Source organism: Neovison vison, chromosome 3 (genome assembly GCF_020171115.1).
Source record: "Neovison vison isolate M4711 chromosome 3, ASM_NN_V1, whole genome shotgun sequence".
NCBI classification, from domain to species: domain Eukaryota; kingdom Metazoa; phylum Chordata; class Mammalia; order Carnivora; family Mustelidae; genus Neogale; species Neogale vison.
Window position 1 is genome coordinate 112,228,117 of NC_058093.1, and position 14,352 is coordinate 112,242,468.

A 14,352-nucleotide genomic window follows, 5' to 3' on the forward strand; every position below is an offset into this window, starting at 1 on the left:
CACGTTGTCCTTGACAGCAGCACCTATCCTCAGGTACATGGGGGACTATCCTTCACGACAGGCCTGGACCTCTGTGGAGCTCACCGACCAGATCTTCTCGCCGGCCCTCCAGGACTCAGCCCTGCAGGATGAGGTCTACTGCCAGATCCTGAAGCAGCTGACACACAACACCAAGAGGTCTGCTGGGGACGGGGCAGGGCCAGAGGGCACCAGGCTCCCTGCCTAGGCCCCTTCGGTCTTCACCCTAGCCTCCAGGGCTTGTGCCCAGTGTTCAGCACATGGGGGCTCCCCACCCTGCTCAGGTGCTGACAGCGGCTGTGGGAAGGCAGGGACCGTCATCTGTCCCGCCGACCTCTTGGGGGTGGTGAGAGCAGGGAGGGAAATGGACCTGCCCTGGCCCCTACCTTCTCACACCCTTTTTCCTATGTTCATGGACTCTCCCAACTCCAGTGCACTCCTCCCTGAAATGGGCACAATGGTACCCCTCCCCCATTTTATGTGTGTAAAACCTTTTTGAGGCATCAGGACACTGGGCAGCAGGCTTCCTTGTCCCCATCTCCCCAAGGTGCCTAGCTGGCCCGAGCCTCTAACGGGGCCCTTTCTGGGCTGATGGGTGCTGCCACCCCCAGATACAGCGAGGAGAGGGGCTGGCAGCTGCTGTGGCTCTGCTCTGGCCTCTTCCCACCTGGCAAGGCACTGCTGCCCCACACTCAGAAGTTCATCGACACGCGGAGGAAGAAGCTGTTGGCCCCTGACTGCAGCCGCCGCCTCCAGAGGATCCTGAGGTGAGCCTGCCTGTTCCCACACCCCCAGAAGTGTCTGCATGTGGGTGCTGACCCATCTCGCCCTTCCGGAGCTCATGGTCCAGCGGGGACACCTGTCAGTGGAGCCAGATTCTGTGTCCTCTCCAGAAGCTGGTGTCTGTTTAAGGAAGCAGGATCAGGCTCCCAGCAAGCTGGGCAGAGGCTGGAAAGGGAGGCTCTGAAGGTCTCAGACAGGCCTGGATGGTCAGTAAGGGCGGCTGGCAGACTCGGTCTTAGTCGTATCCCTACCTCAATGGCTGCCTGTCCAGGGACAGAGGGAACAACAGCCTGGCCCCTATGGCTGGAGGCCACAATATGACCTTGGTGCCTCAAGCCACCATCGTCCCACCCAGCCAGGCAAGAGTGTCCAAGATCTGAGGCCAGTCCCTGCCAATTCTTGTAGCCAGCCCTCCCACTGTAGGGGAATTCTCCCTTGGCTCTGCCTTGATTCTCATCCGCACCATCTGCCCTATCTGGCTCGGCCTCCTGTGGCTGTGGAAGAGTGTGGGTTGGCCGTGATCATGGAGGGGGAGGTGGGTGCCCTCAGAGAAGGTCCTCAGAGAAGGTGCGGGGGTCCTTGACTCCCACCTAATGCCCCTGCTGTGTGAGAATGAGAACCCAACTCTTGCTGGCCACCAGTGTCCCACCCAGGAGGCTCTGGTTAGCCCGGGGCCCCTTCCCTTTGCCACCTCCTCAGAATAGGGGGGCACCTGGGAGGTGAGTCCAGGCTGGTTCTGGGCCTGGTGCTGAGCTTCCCAGGCAGGGGCAGCCCCTGAGTACTACACCTTCCACTGGGGGTGCAGAGTTACTTGTTTGTGTCTGTCACGAGGTTTAGCTTGGAGGGGGTAGCTGGGGCCTGGGCTGGTCTGGGGGTAGCAGGGGGGGCATGCTCAGCCCTGTCCTGCTCTAGGACGGGGCCCCGGAAGCAGCCCCCACACCCAGTGGAGGTAGAGGCCATGGAGCAGAACATCTCCCGCATCTGCCACAAGATCTACTTCCCCAACGACACAAGTGAGGTGAGCCCCACCCCGCCTGAGGGACTGGCCTCCCAGGCTCCTCGCCTGCAGCCCCCCACCCCCACAAAGCTCCTCTGCAGCATGGTTACCCACGGAGAGCCAAAACAAGCAGACTGACACTGTTTTCAGAGTTAGAGGGAGCCTCTCACCCTCTCAGTCTCCTACCTGGACCATCAGAGGTTAACTGAGTGCCCCACCCCCACTCTCAGGGGCTCAAGGCCAGCTCAGGGAGTGGCCACCCCCCCCCCCCAGGTCTAGTGTGGTGGGAAGTCCTGCACCTCAGGACTTCCCACCACACTAGACCTGGGGGGGGGTGGCCACGAGGAAGCCACGAGGGTGGTCAATTAAGCTGAGTCCCAGAACATGGGACCCCTACGGGCTTCTGACCCTGCCCTGGGGCGTGGGAGCAAAGGTGCTGCCACTAGGGGCACCTGTGGGCAGAGCCCTTGTTGGCTGCTGGGGATGGTTAAGTACAGGTGGGAGGGAAAACATGAGGCCCCAGCCTGCAGAGAGGCCCCCAGCCAAGTGGCAGCAGTGAGGAGCAGAGGGGCGAAGGATCATGCTGCCTTGCAGTGTTTCCCAGGGCAGTGCGGCTTTTGCAGTCTGGGAGACTATGGGTCCCACAGGGGAAGTTCCCACAGTCTGTCCACAGGGCTCTCAAAGCAAATTCCAAAGGCCAGGCCTCCTGGGCCCCCAAAACTGTGACCTCTGACCGAACAACGTAAGCATCCGGTTAGTTTTCTACAAGGGAAGGCTTCTCCTTCTCAGGCTACAGCACGTCTAGCCAATCTTTCTTTTTTTTTTTTAAGACTTAATTACTTATTTTAGAGAGAGAGAGCTCATGTGTTAGCACACAGGAGCAGCCGTGGGGCAGAGAAACAGGGAGAGGGAGAGAGAATGTCAAGCAGACTCCCTGCTGAGCACAGAGTCCACATGGGGCTCAATCTCAGGACCCTGAGATCATGACCTGAGCGGCCATCACAAGGTGGACGCTCAGCGAGTAAGCCACTGAGGCGCCCTCCCACCAGTCTTAAGAAGAAGAGTACCAGTCTGTGCGTGGTGGTCCCAGGCTGAGACTTGTCCTGAGACGTGCACACACTGCTTCTGTGCCCAGATGCTGGAGGTGGGCACCAACACCCGGGTGCGGGACGTATGCCAGAGCATCGCCACCAGGCTCCAGCTGGCCTCCTGGGAAGGCTGCAGCCTCTTCATCAAGATCGCAGACAAGGTGCGCTCAGCTGGCCAGGCCAGGGTGGCGGGAAGGGTGGGTGGATCTCTGATGTATGTGGCATTCTCCCCTGCGTACTGGGCCAGGTCCCTCACTACACACAGGCTGTCAGGATGAAGGGAGGTGGACTTATGGAGCAGCACAGTGTGGGAGCAAGTGGGAGCCAGCTCTGAGCAGCGCCTAGCCTCCCCAGCCATGGATGGGCTGACCAGACCCAGGCCCTTAGTGCCTCCCGGGGTGGGCTCTCCCCTGGAAGCCCTTCTACCCTCTCCCTTCCTCCCCACCCACCCCAGGTCATCAGCCAGAAGGAGGGAGACTTCTTCTTTGACTCCTTGCGGCAAGTGTCTGATTGGGTGAAGAAAAACAAGCCCCAGAAAGAAGGTAAGGGGAGCAGGGTGGGGACAAAGGAGGGATGTGCTTGGGATGGAGGGGTCCGGGGGAAGGGACGGTCTGCCTCCCGGGGCCAGGGACAGAATATTCCCCTGGCACTTCTTGCATGGCCCCTGCCCATTCATTCATTCATTCATTCTCCCTTAAATCCCCTGGGTCATGGGTATGGCTACAGCTGGGGCCAGGTGTGCAGGGGAAAGACATGGCGTCAGGCCTAGAACAGATGGCTGGCTGCAATGTGGTGAAGGCTTTGTGGGGGCCTGACCGCCACAGAGAGGTCCAGGAAGATCCCTGGAGAGGGTAGCTTCTGCCCTACTCCTGAGGGATAAGAAAGAGTCGGGGGTCAGGGAGGAAGAGGGGATGAGGCTTTTCAGCAGAAGAGGCGTCAGGAGCAACCACAGCAGCGATGGCAGGGGTGGTGGGGGAGCCTCTGGGTGCATGTGCTGTAGGCCATGTGCTCCCAGGAGGTGGGCGGCAATGCCCTGGCCACTAGAGGGGGTGGGAAGCACAGGTCCAGGCATCTGCTGGGCCACCGGACAGCCTTGGCACTCACTGCCCACCCTGCCCAGGGGCCCCCGTGACGCTCCCCTACCAGGTGTACTTCATGCGGAAACTGTGGCTCAGCGTGACCCCAGGAAAGGACACAAATGCAGACACTATACTTCATTACCACCAGGTACCCAGGCAGGCTCCCTCCTGGTGGGTGTTTGGGCACACCATCACTTCACCCACACCTGCCTTGAGAGATGGTAGAGGAGACAGCAGGCCAGCTGTGGCTTTGCTCTGGGTCACCTAGCCTTTCCAGGGGCTTCTGGAGGCCCTTGAGGCCCCATGTGGTGGGCGGGCTGAGCTCCTGAGGGTTCCACAGCCAGGAGCAGAGGGACAGCAGCCTTTGGGGATACTGACTGTACCAGCCCCTGCAGAGTAATTGTTGGGAGGGGGAGGGACAGAGGGTCCCAACTACATAAGGGTAGGGCAGGCCACCACCTCCATGGTGAGAGGTCAGGGAGCCGTGCCCTGACTTGATGGCCATTGCCCCTGCCAGAAACCCTCCCTGAGGGCTTAGGGGTTTGCTGACTCTGTCTCCTGGCTGTCCCCAGAGCTAATACTTCTGCCACCTGAGCATGAAGGGTTGGGGCAGCAGCCTAAAGCCAACATGTCCATCACTCAGGAGCTGCCCAAGTACCTTCGTGGGTTCCACAAGTGTTCGCGGGAGGATGCCATCCACCTGGCCGGCCTCATCTATAAGGCCCAGTTTAATAACGACCGGTCCCAGCTGGCTAGTATACCCAAGATCCTGCGAGATCTTGTGCCTGAGAACCTCACACGCCTCATGTCATCCGAGGAATGGAGAAAGGTCCTTGATGGGGCTGGGGAGGGGACCCTGGGGTACACGGGCGCCGGGCCCCGCTTGGGCAAGATGAGCACCTTCTGGGCATGGAGGATAGGCTGGGTCTATGATTGTCACCCCTTCCCCATGCTGTCCACAGCACCCCAGAGATGGGTTCCCTGTGAGCAGAGGACACATTTGACTCTAAGTGCCCTCCAGGCTGGCTGCAAGCACACAGGTGCTGCTCTGGACAGGGGCCTTGGGGACCCTATGTGGACAGCCTGCTCAGGCCCTCACTGGCCCTTACCTCCCCTAGAACATCCTTCTGGCCTATGACAAACACAAGGACAAGACAGTAGAGGAGGCCAAAGTGGCCTTCCTCCAGCGGATCTGCCGGTGGCCCACGTTTGGATCTGCCTTCTTTGAGGTGAAGGTAAGCCTCACCCAGCTCTGGCCCCAGCAGCCTGAGCTCCTCCTTAAACACACAGCTGGGGGCAGGCCTGGCCAGCTGGTTTGGAAGGAGCATGTGTGCACATGTTGTGCCTCAGGGAAGTGGCCCCCTGGCCTCCTGTGACTGTGACTGTGACCACTGTGCCCTCCTCCCCAGCAAACCTCGGAGACCTCGTACCCGGACATCATCCTCATCGCCATCAACCGGCACGGGGTTCTACTTATCCACCCCAAGACCAAGGTAGCAGCAGGGCCCCAGCAGGGCTTCAGCAGGGCTGGGGAAGCTGCCAGGGTCCCACACCCCTGCACAGGTGGTACCCCCCTGCCCTTCTATGCCCACTCCCATGACCCATGGACTCTGGAGGACCCCAGAGCAGCAGCTCAGGCTCAGGGTCCCCAGGCCCCCAGGCTGGAGCTGGGTCCTACCCACCCTGCCCACTCTGCCCCCAGGAACTGCTCACCACCTACCCCTTCACCAAGATCTCCAGCTGGAGCAGTGGCAGCACCTATTTCCACATGGCACTGGGGAGCCTGGCCCGGGGTAGCCGCTTACTGTGTGAGACCTCTCTGGTGAGTCCCAGCCCTGGGTGCCGTCCGGTCCCTTCCCCCAACCCAGACACACAGGACACAGAGGCACCAGGGAGTACATTTCCCCAACCCTGGCCCCAGACTGCCACCAGGCAAGTGGCTTACACTGAGGGCCTGACTTCCTGTGCCCAGGGTGGGCTAGGCCAGGCTGGGCCAGCAGAGCCAGGAAGGAGGACCAGCAAGAAAAAGCCTGGGACTGTCATCCAGGGACCGTGGTGGCAAGGCCTGGTGTAGGCCCCCTGTGGTCCTGGGCCGCTCTGAGGAAGAAGGAGGACTATGTTCTCAGCAGTGTGTCCTTGAGGCAGAAGCAAGGCACCACCATGTCCCCTCACAGCCTCCAACCCCACCCTTCCCTATCCAGGGCTACAAAATGGATGACCTTCTGACCTCGTATGTGCAGCAGCTCCTGAGCACCATGAACAAGCAGCAGGGCTCCCAGGCCCCAGCCCAGGCCGATCTTTAGCACCGGGAACTGGTGTGTCCACTCACTTACCCTTACCCTGGTGGCACTTCCCAAATGCCCTTTCTTGGCCCAGGGCCTGCCCTCTGCAGGCAGCTTTTCATGCTGCCCTCTCCCAGAACACACTCCCACAACCCTCAGCATGCCAGGCAGGCCTCCTTTCCTGAGGGGCTGACCATGGAGGACAAAGTGTGGAGCCTGGAATGTCAGGCCTCCAGGCTGATGGGTGGATGCTTGAAAGGACTTCCTCTAGAATGTTCAATAAAAATTCCTAAAGCACTGTGCAATGTGCTAGAGAAGCGGGGACAGGGGTGGGCAGGTGGGCAGGAGGCCTAGGAGGCACTGGCAGGCAAAAGATCTCTCCCAGAGAAAGCAAAAGGCATGGTAACTCCTCTGAGGGCTGCCTGGAGGACAACTCCATTCTCTGGGAATGCTTCATTGATCTCTCCCCCTCCCTTTGTCTGCTTTCCTCCTCCCTCCTGCCTCTGCCCTCAGGCCCCTTGGCACACCTTTCTCCTTCCCGCACAGGGCCTTGGGGCATATAACTGCTGTGGGAGGGCCTGGTGGGGGTGCAAGCCAGGCCTCCCTCTCTGGCTGCTGGCTTCCCACAAAGGCCAGCCTGTGCCCAGGTGGGAGCAGAGCTGGACGCAGGGCCTTAGTGGCCTGGGTTCATCCCCACCGTGCTGGCAGGCGCCATCCTACCCATCTTCCCCAACTGGCCAGGCTTCATGGACTGAGGGTTTCCGGCTGGACTGGTCTCCAAAGCCTGAGGGCAACAAGAACTGGGTCCTAATTGGACATTTCTCTCACCTTTCCTATTTGGTGTCCATCTCTCTAAGCATTCCACAACCCCAAAGCAGTCTGCCCACGGGGGCTGCCTTACCTCCTCACTCACACAACAGAAACCACACAGGCCAAGCGGTCGTGTAAATAAGCCTTCATTTGTTATGCAAGCACCAGGTCCTGTGCTGGCCACGGAGGAAGTGTGGTCCCTGGAGGTTCGGAGTGAGCCACCCACCCAACCCCACTACCTTCTAGCCCCTGGCTGGCTGCACCCAGAGGATCAGCATGTGCCCTTGTGGGGGGAGGATGGCACAGGGAGGCCGAGCTGCTACGGGGACCACAGAGGAGCTTGGGGGACCATAGTGGCCCGTGGCCCAGACTGGATTTCAGGAAGGAGGCCTCCTGAGTGATGATGGGAGGGGGTCCGTATCCCCCCTGATGATTTGTGGGGTGTGGTGGCAGTTTATGCACAAGGATCCTACATGGTTGAGTGAGTGCGTGTCCAAGGGTTAAAGGTGGTTCCCAGAGGCCCCCATCTTCATGGCCAGGGTCACGGGGCTGGAGCAGCTGCCTGGCTGTGGCCTCCCCAGAGCCATGTGTGCACAGTAGGACCACTCTGGGCGGAGGCTGGCCAAGCTCCCACAGAAGGATGTGAGCTGCCAGGTGCCCCTGCAGGAATGGGACAGGTCAGGATGAGGAGGGCCCCACAGCCAGGTGACCCCAGGCCCTGATTTGCTCATATCCCTGCAGGACCTGACCTAACGCTGTGGGCACATGTGTCACAGGCTCCAGGGCCCTGCTCTGCCCCATGCCTGCATAAAAGGAAAGTGAGGAGCCCACAGCAAGAGAGAAAAGAGAGGCCTGGGGAGGAGGCGGAGATGAGGGACTAGGGGCAAAAAGAGTGGGTGGTGAGCCAAGAGAGCAGGGGAAGGAGATGGGGGAGGGAAAGAAGGGGATGAGAAGCGTACTGGAGGGAAGGAGGGGAGGAGGGAAGGAAGGAGGGGGAGGCCACAGACAAGGAGCAGAGATGAGGACTGGAGGCAGCAAAGGGAAGGGGGCACCAGCAGGAAGGGGGAGGTGAAGGCGGAGGGCAGGCAGGAGGCCGCTCAGGCGGAGTTGAGGCCCACGGACTTGGGGTGGGCCTTGCGGGCGGCCAGCTCCGACAGCTTCTTCAGCCGCTTCTTCAGCTCCAGTGGGAACTTCTCATAGCATCTCTTACACACAGGCTTCATGTCAAACTCCACAAACTTGTTCCTGGGGAAGAGGTCCAGCAGTCAGGAGAGCCCCAGGCCCCACCAACTCAGCCCACAGCAGTCCAGCTCCCTGGGTGAGCTTCTGGCCAGGGGTCACAGTAGACAAGGAAACAGGCCTATAGGCCTCCTTTCCCTCTCAGGAGATTCTGATACTCCGGAACCGTCCACGACTCCCTACTGTCCTCAGCAACGTGGACTCCCCTTCACCTCACAGCTCCAGCCCTTCTGTACCTCCTGTGGTTCATGGAGGAGCCAGCGGTCTGACTCCTTTGCCTTTGAACATGCTGTTCCCTGAGTTGGAATGCCCTTCCCTGTGTCTTTGCTGGTGTGTTGGAGACTCATATCGCTCCCCCTCCCACCCTGCCCAAGGGGCCCCTCAATCTGCCTCCATAGGCTAGGGTTGCCCCTTGCTGGCACTGCACCCCCAGGGCCTGACCACAGCAGGCATCCAGGGAAAGCCTGATGAAGAAACTAGGGGAAGTGCTCTCAAATCAGAGCCCCCATGACAGGCTCCAGGAGGAGGCCGATGCTGGGCAGGTCCCACTCCGCCAACCATGCCCTGGCACTCCCAGGAGGCCGGCACCACTTACTTCAGGGTTAGCTTGCTGTTGCAGGTGGAACAGGAGAAGCAATTCACGCACCATGCCTTGTTGAGGGCCGACACCACTGTGGGGGCAGGGGCGAGCAGGCTGAGCAGGCCCAGGCTGGCCCAGGACCAGCTGGGCCTGCAGCTGCAGGACCAACATGCCAGAGGGAGAGCAGGCACGTGCAGGGGGGAGGGGGCACAGGGACAGAGGAGCCTTACCATCACCCTCAATCACATGGCTGCAGTTATAGCAGACGTCCCCAAAGAGCTGTGAAGAGAGCAGGTGTCAAACTTGTGGCAGGCAGTCATGCCCCAGCTCGGGGCCAAGGCTGACACCTGGCCCCCATCCCACCCCAAACAGCTGCTCTCAGGCATCCTCCCAAGACTCCTGGGCCCTTCCTGCCAGGGTGGCCCCGTTGCTCCTGCTGGTGTCCATGGGAAGGCTGGGCCAGGGCCGTACCCCCAACTTCTGGACCACAGCCACTGGGCAGCTCTGCCAGACTGGCAAGAGGGAGTAGGATGGCAGCACAGGTCACCCCCATGAGCCCAGGACCTCACAGAGCCCTCTCATTCACTTCCCATGGCAGGTCTGGGTCCGCGTCTCAAATGACACCGAGCACACAGCCCAGCCTCCACACCCACCATGGGCTCTGGAGGGGCTGCCCTGGTCCTCTCCTGCCCAGATGGGTGCATGCAGTGTTCCGGGCGCTCACACCACATCACCTCCCTGAGGGCTCCCCACAGCCCCACAGCTGCTGTCCACACCTGGGCCTCCGCAGGCCCCACCCATCCACCCTCTGCTCCCGGGCCCTACCTGGTTGTAGTGGGTCTCACAGTAGGCCAGACCCTTCTTCTCATAGTGCCGGTGCCCTAGGAACGGCTTCTCACACTTGGCGCAGACGAAGTGCTGAGAGGACAGGGGGAAGTCAGGGCAGCTTAAGGTTGGAGCAGCCACCCTGGGAGACAGCGGCCCATGGGATGGAGTGTCTCAGTGGGCTCCCCACTGGGCAGTGGGATTGATATCACCATGGACCTCCCATGAGAGAGCAGGCCCCACTCTTTCCCCAGTGCACAGTGACACGCATTGTCATCCTCTCCAGGGCTGCCCCCCAGGCCACCAAACTCCGCCCAGGTTGTCAGGCATTGGTGAGGTGCCTGGGGTGTGGTGGGACCTCCCCACGGGGGCTCCTCTGTTATACGCAGGGTGCTTCCCCGGAAGACCGCATGTGTCTGCCTCCCGTGGGCATCCCCTGCAGGCCCCGGGTCATTGAGCAGCATCTTCCAGTTCCTGTGGTGTGTGGGGATTCGCCCTCCTCACAGGGGGCTGGGGACCAGGGCAGGGCCTGCATCAGAACCTTTCCAAAGAGGCCACCCAAGACAGCTACTGGGACACAGACCTAGCCAGGGCATCAGGGAACAGAAGCCTCCCTTCCAGCTAGATTCTGTAAGACCGTGAGAGCCCGCAGGGTAGAGGTGAATGATCCAGGTGACCCAGGCAGAACACCCGAGGAGCTAAGCCAGCAGGTGTACCCAGCTTCCATGTCTCTATGCGGCCAGACACAGCCAGTTTTGCCAACCATAACCCCACAGGGTGTCTTGAGCAGACTGTCCCTGAGGTTCTCTCTGGCCTTTGGAATCCTCTAGAAGACCAAGAGGGGGAGGAAAGTAGGTGGGCGCAGCTGCCTGACCGTGGTCTGGGCACTCAGGTCTCCTGTGTCCCAGGGTGGGCCAGGCATGAGGAGGGGCAGCATCAAGGAGGAGGGTCCCGGGTGGGAGCGTGGAAGGGCTGCAGGGCCAGACTCCACTTATAACAGTGAGCCTGGGGCACCCCCCAACCTCCTGGCCTTGCTCACCTCCACGTGCCACTGCTTGCCCAGCGCGTTGACCACACGGCCCTCGATGGGCCGACGGCAGGCTCCGCAGATGGGGACACCCATCTTGTCATGGCACGGCAGGCAGTAGAGCTCGCCCTTCAGCTCTCGTGCTTCTGCAGTCAGCTCCTTCCTGGGAGACCGAGCAGAGCCGCAGGTGACATCGCCGCCCCGCTGCAGGGCCCGCCCTGGCACTGGGGGGGGGTCCCACTAGCCCCTCCAGCCCCAGGGAGCAGCTTCCGAAGAGGACCCACTCTGGTCCAAAACAGTGCCCAGGGCAGGAAGCTCTTTGATCTCTGGTCTCTTCAGGGACTTCCTGTGCCCCAGACAGGCCCCAGGGCACAAGATTCCCGCACGGGCCTCGCAGAAGGCAGTCTGTGTTGTGCATTGTCGGGCCCTCTGAGAAGCAGATCTGTTCTCGGCCCCTCCGCACCAGACTGTGTGTCTGGGGCAGGAACGAGGGAATCCTCCGCAGCTTCTTTCCTTTCTCCTCCCCTCTCCAGCACCAGCACCAACCCCTCATCCTTGCCCTGGCCCTCTAAGCCTTTGATTCCTTCCTCCCAGCTTCCAGGGGCCCAGCCCTCCCTCACCCTGTGTCCAGCAGTACTTCATGCAAGGGGCTCCCTGAATGGGGGCCCGGAGGGAGCCGTTTCCTGCAGCGATGCCCTCTATGTCTACCCCTCACCTTCCTCTCCGATTGGTCCACCCCTCTTGTCCCCTCACTGCCCTGGGTGGGGGTCCCGCCCACCTCACCACCTGTCCCTGGCACAGGAACTCCACTGTGGACGTACCCGCAGTGGGTGCAGCTGAAGTGGTCTGGGTGGTAGGCATCATTCTTGAACATAAGGGGCTGCTCATCTATGACCAGATGGCACCGCTGACAGACATACTTTCCCAGACCCTTGGCCTTCTCCCGGTTGTGGCAAGGCCGGCACAGGTGCCTGTGGGAAGTGAAGCAAGTGTTAGGGGCCGACTGCCCACTCCTCCTCTCCTCCCCACATAGCATGGTTCACCTCCTGGGAGAAGAGGCCCCTGGGCTCCCGCCTGCGGCTTTAGCAGTACCCATAAGCCTCAAGAGGCTCAGCCAATGGTCCAGAAAGTCAAGCTATCTTATCCTGCAGCCATGAAGGCTACAGCCGTGCCCTCACCAAAAAGGACTCTGGCACTAGAAAACAAAAATACACCAGAATGTTGGTGTTTGCTGACTTTGGATGGTAGAGCAAATGTGATAGTTTTCTTCTCCCCACTTTTTCTGAGCCTAGGACATTGTATGGAATAGAGTAGACATTTCATTGCCATTTGCTGCAGATATAATTTTATTTTTGAATATCTTTGAACGTGGGTGTGTAACTGAATTGTGACTGTTAGCTTGAAAACCCTGCTGTGCTCAGCAGAAGAACACGGAGGACCAGGTCCATCTGGCCTGCACAACCCCTTCCTTTGGGGTCTGTCAGACAAAGAGGGACCCGTACTTCTACAGGCTTTCTGTCTCCAAAGACAAGCACAGCTGTGTCAGACAGAGGCCCCCAAATCCAGGAACTATCATTACAGAGTCTTTTTTGTAAAGAACTCAGAGTAATTTCTGATGCTACTCCTTGCATTGGGCAACAGCTGTGATCTCTACTGAGAGAGAAATCAACATGGTTTCTGTTTCCTTGTGCCTCAAAGGTGGCGGGAATTTAGATTCAGGGTCCCCAAGCAAAGATGTACAAAGGCCCCAATCCATTACTCCCCTCCCCCACCTGCCGCCCCAGTCTGTAAGCCTTCTTGATGCATCCGGGCCCTCCCTTCCTGTCTTCGCAGGCATCCATCCACAGGGAGGTTTTCCATCCCTCAGCAGCCTCAACAGGGACCTGACACCCACAGTCAACCTCTTTTACGGGCAGATCAAGGACTCTAGTTAAGAGACTAACTCTCAGACTCAGGATCCTCCAACCAGGTGTGATGGGCAGATCCTAGATGCCAGGAAGGCCAACTGACTACCCATGGCCTTGACCCCAATGTCTGCCACCTCACTGGGGTCTGGACTCCCTGCAGCACAACACTGCTACCTGCTTGCCTTGTTTGTGTTTTATCTCCCTAGTGGGTGGGAAGGCCAAGGGGCCCAAATGAGTGCCCGGTAGCCACTTGTTAAACTGCTGACAGGCTCCAGGCTGTGCCCAATCAGGTTAGCAGCTCAGGCTGAGTCTCCAGTACATGAGTGAATGAATGACTGTAGAAGAGAGGAAGGGAGAGACAGTCATTGGGTACCATGTCCCATGACAGTACAGCCAGACCAGTACTGGAAGCCGGCCCCCTCACCAGGGGCCCGATTCCACCTACCCATGGGATACAAATGTGGCCTGTCGCTGCAGTCTTCATCTTCCTAAGGTTTTGCCCCCTCGGTCCCCAGATCCCTGTCCCCACCTCCTCCCCCAGACCCCCTGACACGCTGCCACAGCAGGTCTGAGCAGAGATGCTCCTCCAGCCACCAGACTACCGTGGCTCACGCTCTCCACACACCTGCCACCAGCTTGTGCCTCTATCACAGACAGCATTTATGCCCTACGACCCCACTCCCAATTTTGGTAACTAGTATTAGCGTTATGACATCACTCAAGCCATACAGAATAACTTCTGTTCCAAAGCTATAGAAATTAGCCCAACCCCCCACAATTCTGCTGCAACAATCGATGCCCTCACAGCTACCATCAGCAATCACCCAACAACAGAAGAAGCCAGACACTCTCGTGTCAAATCGATGTGAGCTAGTCCTTCCGGACCTCCACGTGAGGCAGTGCAGGGGAGGGGCCAGGCCCTGGTCATTGACTCCCAGCCGAGACCAAACTGAGGAGCCCAGGGCGCCACAAGGAACCCTAGCTGGGAAACATCTTTTTTTTTTTTTTAAGATTTTATTTATTTATTTGAGAGAGGGAGGAGAGGGAGAAGTAGGCTCCCCGCTAAGCAGGGAGCCTAATGCGGGGCTCAATCCCAGGACCTCGAGATCATGACCTGAGCCAAAGCCAGACGCTTAACTGACTGAGCCACCCAGGCACACAGGGAAACATCTTTCCAACAGACTAGATCCCCGTACCAGATCTAAGGACAATCTGCAGAATTTTTTTCTAGGTAGAATGAAGACAGAACCTAAGAATTCAAGCATCAAGGTGCAAAAGGAAAACCAGAATGAACCAAAACATTAACCCGCACAAATCGTAAGTTTTGGAGTGGCATGTACTTGATTCAAATCCCGGCTCTGCCACTTCCTGGCAAGTGACTTCACCTCTCTGAGCCCATTTTCCCATCTGTAAAATGGGCAGCAATCCCGACTGCATGGGACTGTGTGAAAAACCAATTTAAGATAGTACACATGATAGTTACTCCCCAATGATAGCTAAGTACATTTTTTTTAACTAAAAAATGTACAGGTCTTTTGAGGTTAGGCATACTGATTTGGTTCCCCGTGTTACCGGATACATCACTTGGGGGAAGACGGAGACAAACGAGCTTTGCTTGTTCGGTGTCAGGAGTAGCCACTGCCCACACCCCGACCCGCCCCCCCCAGCCTCAAGCCACCCCCAGGAGGAGACCTGGGGATTCCTAGGTAGTGGGCCA

General features: G+C 59.1%; 2 protein-coding genes across 6 annotated transcripts in view; one reads left to right on the forward strand and one right to left on the reverse strand.

The window, feature by feature from the left end:
* Window positions 1-6,545, forward strand: part of MYO7B (myosin VIIB) — a 102,056-nt gene extending 95,511 nt beyond the window's left edge. For 3 of the 4 annotated variants that reach the window (XM_044242702.1, XM_044242703.1, XM_044242704.1), the window contains 11 exons: window positions 24-177; window positions 630-785; window positions 1,714-1,819; window positions 2,934-3,047; window positions 3,341-3,428; window positions 4,007-4,113; window positions 4,609-4,794; window positions 5,084-5,200; window positions 5,375-5,458; window positions 5,668-5,787; window positions 6,167-6,545. In XM_044242702.1, coding sequence (XP_044098637.1) covers window positions 24-177; window positions 630-785; window positions 1,714-1,819; window positions 2,934-3,047; window positions 3,341-3,428; window positions 4,007-4,113; window positions 4,609-4,794; window positions 5,084-5,200; window positions 5,375-5,458; window positions 5,668-5,787; window positions 6,167-6,268 — 1,334 coding nt within the window. In that variant the 3' untranslated portion in view covers window positions 6,269-6,545. Of the gene's footprint in view, window positions 1-23; window positions 178-629; window positions 786-1,713; window positions 1,820-2,933; window positions 3,048-3,340; window positions 3,429-4,006; window positions 4,114-4,608; window positions 4,795-5,083; window positions 5,201-5,374; window positions 5,459-5,667; window positions 5,788-6,166 lie in introns of those variants that run through there. The other variant, XM_044242705.1, reaches the window with a different exon arrangement.
* A 642-nt stretch (window positions 6,546-7,187) lies between these two features.
* Window positions 7,188-14,352, reverse strand: part of LIMS2 (LIM zinc finger domain containing 2) — a 37,402-nt gene continuing 30,237 nt past the window's right edge. For both annotated transcript variants that reach the window (XM_044242707.1, XM_044242708.1), the window contains exons 5-10: window positions 11,550-11,699; window positions 10,741-10,891; window positions 9,702-9,794; window positions 9,107-9,155; window positions 8,892-8,967; window positions 7,188-8,302 (exon numbers count right to left, since the gene is read on the reverse strand). In XM_044242707.1, the coding sequence (XP_044098642.1) occupies window positions 8,155-8,302; window positions 8,892-8,967; window positions 9,107-9,155; window positions 9,702-9,794; window positions 10,741-10,891; window positions 11,550-11,699 (667 nt within the window). In that variant the 3' untranslated portion in view covers window positions 7,188-8,154. The remainder of the gene's footprint in view (window positions 8,303-8,891; window positions 8,968-9,106; window positions 9,156-9,701; window positions 9,795-10,740; window positions 10,892-11,549; window positions 11,700-14,352) is intronic.